General features: G+C 45.5%; 1 protein-coding gene across 1 annotated transcript; it reads right to left on the reverse strand.

Annotated features, from left to right (window-relative positions):
• Positions 1–4,971: 4,971 nt before the first annotated feature.
• LOC137359817 (probable G-protein coupled receptor 139) lies at positions 4,972–6,669 on the reverse strand. Its single transcript, XM_068025515.1, has 2 exons — positions 6,549–6,669; positions 4,972–5,915 (listed from the first exon to the last, which is right to left on the reverse strand). Exons 1-2 carry the CDS (start codon positions 6,667–6,669, stop codon positions 4,972–4,974), a joined length of 1,065 nt encoding a protein of 354 aa, XP_067881616.1.
• Positions 6,670–7,023: the final 354 nt, after the last annotated feature.

Raw genomic sequence — 7,023 nt, forward strand, 5'->3', positions numbered from 1 at the left:
GTGGAAAATTGTAAGGTTATTCACTTTGGTAGGAGAATTAGATGTACATTGTAATTCTTAAATGGTAAGAGATTAGAAAGTGTAGATGAACAAAGCAACCTGGGTGTCCTTGTCAAGACGTCACTGAAAGTTAACGTACAGGTGCAGCCAGCAATTAGGAAGGCTAATGGTATCTTAGCCTTTATCGCAAGAGGATTTAAGTACAGGTGTAGTGAAGTCTTGCTTCAATTGTATCGGACCTTGGTTGGACTGCACTTGGAGTACTGTGTGCAGTTGAGATCCCCTGACACTCTAAAAGATATTATTGCCAGAGAGGGATTGCAACGAAGAGTCACCAGACTTGTCTCTGGGATGGGAAGGACTGTCAAATGAAGAGAGATTGGGGATCCTTGGCTTGTATTTTACAGAGTTTCGAAGAATGATAGATGATCTCATTGACACCTGCAACATACTGACACATAGACAGGTTGGATGCAGCAGAGCTGTTCCCCTTTTTGGGGACTCTAAAACCAGGGGACACAATTTCAACACAAGGGGGAGCCACTTCAGACAGAGATGGGGAGACATTTTTTATCTCAGAGGGTTGTGAATCTTTGTAATTCTGTACCCCAGAGGGTTTTGGAAGCTCAGTCATTGAGTATGTCGAAAGCAGATTTTGACAGATTTCTAAATACAAATGACATAAAGAGATAAGGGGGATAGTGTGGGAAAAGGTATTGAAGTGGAAGAGCAGTTTTGATCATATTGAATGCCAGAGTCGGCTAGATTGTCTGAATGGCCTACTTTTGTTCCTATTTGCCGATGTTCCCTCCAAGCCACACAGCATCCTGCCTTGGAACTATGTCGCCATGGCTACACTGTCACTGAGTTCAAATCCTGGAACTCCCTTCGTCACAGCACTGTTGGTGTACCTGCACACCAAGGACTGCAACGGTTCAATACGAAGGGTCACCACCAGCTTCTCATGGGCAATTAGGGATGGGCAATAAAGAACAAAGAACAAAGAACAAAGAAAATTACAGCACAGGAACAGGCCCTTCGGCCCTCCAAGTCTGCGCCGATCCAGATCCTCTATCTAAACCTGTCACCTATTTCCTAAGGGTCTGTATCTCTTTGCTTCCTGCCCATTCATGTATCTGTCTAGATACATCTTAAAAGATGCTATCGTGCCCGCGTCTACCACCTCCGCTGGCAACGCGTTCCAGGCACCCACCACCCTCTGTGTAAAGAACTTTCCACGCATATCCCCCCTAAACCTTTCCCCCCTCACTTTGAACTCGTGACCCCAAGTAATTGAATCCCCCACTCTGGGAAAAAGTTTCTTGGTCCCCACCCTGTCTATACCTCTCATAATTCTGTACACCTCAATCAGGTCCCCCCTCAACCTCCGTCCTTCTAATGAAGATAATCCTAATCAACTCAACCTCTCTTCATAGCTAGCGCCCTCCATACCAGGCAACATCCTGGTGAACCTCCTCTGCACCCTCTCCAAAGCATCTACATCCTTTTGGTAATGTGGCGACCAGAACTGCACGCAGTATTCCAAATGTGGCCGAACCAAAGTCTTATACAACTGTAACATGACCTGCCAACTCTTGTACTCAATACCCCGTCTGATGAAGGAAAGCATGCCGTATGCCTTCTTGACCACTCCATTGACCTTCGTTGCCACCTTCAGGGAGCAATGAACCTGAACACCCAAATCTCTCTGTACATCAATTTTCCACAGGACTTTTCCATTTATTGTATAGTTCACTCTTGAATTGGATCTTCCAAAATGCATCACCTCGCATTTGCCCAGAATGAACTCCATCTGCCATTTCTCTGCCCAACTCTCTAATCTATCTATATTCTGCTGTATTCTCTGACAGTCCCCTTCACTATCTGCTACTCCACCAATCTTAGTGTCTTCTGCAAACTTGCTAATCAGACCACCTATACATTCCTTCAAATCATTTATGTATATCACAAACAACAGTGGTCCCAGCACGGATCCCTGTGGAACACCACTGGTCACACGTCTCCATTTTGCGAAACTCCCTTCCATTGCTACTCTCTGTCCCCTGTTGCCTAGCCAGTTCTTTATCCATCTAGCGGGTACACCCTGGGCCCCATGCGACTTCACTTTCTCCATCAACCTACCATGGGGAACCTTATCAAACGCCTTAAATAAGTTCATGTATATGACATCTACAGCCCTTCCCTCATCAATCAACTTTGTCACTTCCTCAAAGAATTCTATTAAGTTGGTAAATGCTGGCCGAGCCAGTGACGCCCACATCCCTCAAACAAATACAAATATGATATGCCATGTGGCCACTTTAAGTGACATGCGTTGTGGCCATTTCTAGTGATATTTGTTACTGCCGTTTTAATTGATGTGTACTGTGGCAGATTGAAGTGGCTTGTTTACCGTCATTTAAGGTGATATGCATTGTGGCCAGTTAAAGTGAGATGCAGTGCGACTAATTCAAGTGAGAAAAGATGAGACCATTTTAAGTGATATGTGTTCGTGCCATTTAAAACGATGTGCACTGTGGCCATTTTAAGTGATATGCAGTGCGACCATTTTAAGTGACATGCACTGTGACCATCTTAAGTGATAAAATGCCATCACTTTGAATGATGTGCAGTGCGACCATTTTACATGATATGCAGTCTGCCCATTTTAAGTTATATGCAGTGCAGCAATTTTAAGTGACATGCACTGCGGCCGTTTAAAGTGCTGTGAAGTGAAACCATTTTACGTGACATGCAGGATGCCCATTTTTAATGATATGTAGTGCAGGCATTTAAAGTGACATAGCGCAACTGTTTTCAGTGCTGTGTGGTGAGACCATTTAAAGTGATATTTGTTAGTGCCATTTTAAATGATGTGCACTGTGCCCCTTTTAAGGGATGCAAGTATGAGCATTTTAAGTAACATGCAGTGCGAACATTTTAAGTGACGTACACTGTGACCATATTGAGTGATATGCATTGTGACCATTTAAAGTGACATGCATTGCGGTTACTCTACCTGATAAGTAGTGTGGCAATTTTAAGGAATATGCACCGTGGTCATTTAGTGATGATAAGCAGTGCGAGCATTTTAAGTGTTTTTTTTTTTGTTCATGGGATGTGAGCGTCGATGACGAGGCCAGAATTTATTGTCTATCCCAAATTGCCCTTGAACTGAGTGGCCATTTCAGAGGGCGCTTTCAGAGACAACGACATTGCTTTGGGACTGGAGTCACATGTGGACCAGACGAGGTAAGGACGAGAGATTTTCTTCCCTGAAGGACATTAGTGAACCAGATTTTTTGAGAACAACCGACAATGATTTCATTGTCACACTAGACTAGTGTCTTTAAATTCCAGGTTTATTAATCGAATTTAAATGTCACCATCTGCCGTGGTGGGATCTGAAGCAACGTCCTCAGAGCATTAGCCTGGTCCTCTCGGCTACTAGTCCAGTGTCATTAACACGTTATCCGTTATTGCCATTTTAAATGATGTGCACTGTGGCCTTGATAATTGATTTGCGTCCGACATGCAGTGAGACCATATTTAGTGATATGCACTGTCGACATTTTCCGTGTCATACACTGTGGTAATTTTAGGTGATGTGCAGTGCGACCATTTTAAGTGAAATGCACTGTGGTCATTTTGCGATGAGAGCAAACCACGGTGTTCATTTTAAGTGTTACCTTCCCACGGCAGCGAATGTCGGCGATAGAAATGAGTGAAGGCTACTAAAGGAGAACAAAGGGTGATCAAGTGTTATACACGAACAGAAAGCATTACAATGCTTTATATTACGTTATCAAGGGTTATAAATACTTAAAAGTATTATAGATGGGTTATGAAGAGATGTACAAGGATAGAAATGATTATAAATGGCTATATAGATGTACAAAGGACTCTATGTATTATAAAGGGATTATAAATGATGATGAAGAATTCTGCCTGCCCTGGATTCTAATCAACTGACGTTTGAAAGACTCCCACATGTCAGATGTTGATTTACCCTCAAACAGCCACCACCAATCTAAATTCTTCAGTTCCTGCCTAATATTGTTATATTTAGCCTTCCCCCAATTTAGCACTTTCACCCGAGGACTACTCTTCTCCTTATCCACAAGTACCTTAAAACTTATGGAATTGTGGTCACTGTTCCCGAAATGCTCCCCTACTGAAACTTCGACCACATGGCCGGGCTCATTCCCCAATACCAGGTCCAGAATGGCCCCATCCCTAGTTGGACTATCTACATATTGTTTCAAGAAGCCCTCCTGGAAGCTCCTGACAAATTCTGCCCATGCAAGCCACTAACACTAAGTGAGTCCCAGTCAATATAGGGGACTCCGTAGACACTCCTGACCACCCTGGGAACCGGCTCCACTTCACTCCCCAGCACTGACGGAAGAGGCCATGCCCCTACTCCTCCGGCACCCTTTTAACATGCCCCGCCCTTCCGCCCCGCACCCTGGGGACAGGGTCCACCCCCTGTCCGTCCCCATAGCAACATATCCACTCCCATTTCCCCTGCAATCTGGGAACATGACCTGTCCCTACTCCACTCACACCCTGGAAAGAGGCCCCGCCCTGATACCCCGTCACTCTGAGAGTCGGCTCCGCCCTCACTCCCTGGCACAATGGACACAGGCCATGCCCCCACTCCGATGTCAAAATTGGAATTGACGTCGCCACCACTCCCCAATCACTATCGGCACAGCGCTCGGCCTCACTCATCAGTCACCATGGGCATTAGTTCTGCCCCCACTCCCCCATCACGATGGGGAACAGACCCCGCACCCATTACCCCATCACCATGAGGAAGAAGCCCCTTTTCCACTCTGCCGTCACAATAGCGTCAGGCTTCGGACCCCCGCTCTGTGACCAACGCGCCAGGCCCCTCCTGACCCTGTCAGCACAGCAGCAGGCCCTTTCTCCCGGAGCTGGAAATAGTCGGTGATTCAGTTCCTCTCATCATTGAACAAATTTAATATTTGGGATAAAGGGATATTTCAGCACATTCTTCAACTGCTCTCTGAACTGAGTTTGGGTCACGGCATAAATCGCAGTATTTGTGCAGCAACACAGAAGTTGCAGCATGAAGGCCAATTCCTGCAGAAAACCAGGCATCAATACCGACACAGACCGCAAAAACTGTATAGATACAATTGGAGATACAAACACAGACGCCGTCAAAGCCGGCATCCGGCTCAATATGGAATACACCATTGACAATGACCAAACGAGAATGAAATTCCCCGAGATAACTAACAGTAAAATGATGGATTTCCTTCGGCTCTCCAACTCTGCATCTCTGCGACTCTCCCCATTGCTGTGAGCCCGGAGTCTTCTGCGTCCTCTGCTGCTCACTAAAATGTGTCTGACCGTGAGAGAATTGAGCAGCAGAACCAGGACAAATGGGAGACCCGGTGTTAGAATGTGATGGAGGAACTCGATTGTTCCCCACACCCGAGATACATGAGCGTCGAATGTTACCCGACAGTACCAGGGGTCGTTCCACAGCAAATACCAATCTGTGAGCATAAAATACCAGGTGATGTTCTTTAAACAGCTCAGCACTGTCACTGTTCCCAGAACCACAGCCGCCGTTTTCTCACTGCAATATTTACTTTTCAGCTTCTGGCAACAAATGGCCGCAAATCGATCAAAAGTGAATGTGACGGTGAACCAGATAGAACAGCCCGTGACTGCGTAAAGCAGGACAGCGTGGATAATACACACGGGAATGGACCACGGCAACTGAAAATGTTCCTTATGAACAATGGGAATGTGTCTCCATCTCAGGTCGAGGATAATGACCATTAGATCCGCCGCTGACATGGCCATCAGGTAACGAGTGACACTTTTGGAGAGACCACACTTTCCCCGAGACAGGATCCCAATCGTCAGCAAGTTGACTGTGAGGAAGGGAAATAAATAGGGAAATTATACATCAGGCTGGGAGAAAAGTTACCAGTTTGGTTGAGGAATTTTTGAGATTTACAAATGTGTTCCTTTATCCAGTAATCTGTTGGAATGATTGGAACTGAAAGAACAAATGGGAAGATTTGTAATCAGGTGGAAAGCAGGACAGATTAAATGAAAATTGGATGATACTGAAATGTTTAAACTCGATATTGATCATAATCCTCCCCTCCCTCCGTTTCCTGCCTTTTTAAAAACTGATCTATCGCTAATCTCTTTCAGTTCTGATGAACGGTTATCGCCCTGAAACATTAAATTTGTTTCTCTCGCCACTGATGCAGCCAGACCTGCTGAATATGACTCGCATTTTATTTTTATATTTCAGATTTTCAGCATCTGCAACACTTGGCATTTGTGTAGAAAATTGACAGGCAACAGCGAATTCAATTATTGCAAAGCAATGATTGGAAATGAGTCCACTGTAAAATCAATAAAATAAATAATCTCAATTACCTCAAGTTGACTGTAAACAAGGGAATTTGTCAAGAAATCATACATCAGGTTTGGATTAAAAACAACAGTTTGATGGTGTTCGGGTCACATTTCTTGCCGCAGTCAGTATGTACCGACTAATTGTGTCAGTAACTTCTGCTGGAGTATGGGGGTTCGATTTAGTGGAGCCAGCTGGTTCCTGACGACGGGCCAGAAATACGAGGGGATTCCCGTCCTGGCATTCGGCGCACCCATCTGCAGAAATTCAATGGCATTCGGGGAATTAACTGCTTGGTTCTGTGCTTCACATACCTTTAAGGATGGAGATCACGGCTGCCAAAGCTGTTGAACAATTTGAGGCCAGCAGCTCAGTAGTATCGGCAACGCCACTGGCAGCAGTGTAACTGCCAGTACTGCACCAGGCCTGGGTGAGAGACAATCGATGGAACCCGTGACCCTAGATAAATGCGGCAAAGACACTTGGGCCAGTCAGCTAGTTGGGGACACTGCCCATAATACACCAGACCTGGAGACCCTGCACCTCAGGTAACTATGACGAGGACACAGGAGCCAGACGAGGTAAGTGAGGGCTACTGCCAATACTGCGCC

Source organism: Heterodontus francisci, unplaced genomic scaffold, assembly GCF_036365525.1.
Source record: "Heterodontus francisci isolate sHetFra1 unplaced genomic scaffold, sHetFra1.hap1 HAP1_SCAFFOLD_74, whole genome shotgun sequence".
Taxonomy (NCBI): Eukaryota; Metazoa; Chordata; class Chondrichthyes; order Heterodontiformes; family Heterodontidae; genus Heterodontus; species Heterodontus francisci.

What these genes read in the sequence shown, in the direction of transcription:
- LOC137359817 (XM_068025515.1), bottom strand. Translation starts at nt 6,669, where the DNA reads ATGGGTGCGCCGAATGCCAGGACGGGAATCCCCTCGTATTTCTGGCCC. An exon ending in GTTACTGACACAATTAGTCG is followed by an intron (nt 5,916 to 6,548) that starts GTACATACTGAC and finishes CCTTCCTCACAG; the next exon opens with TCAACTTGCTGACGATTGGG.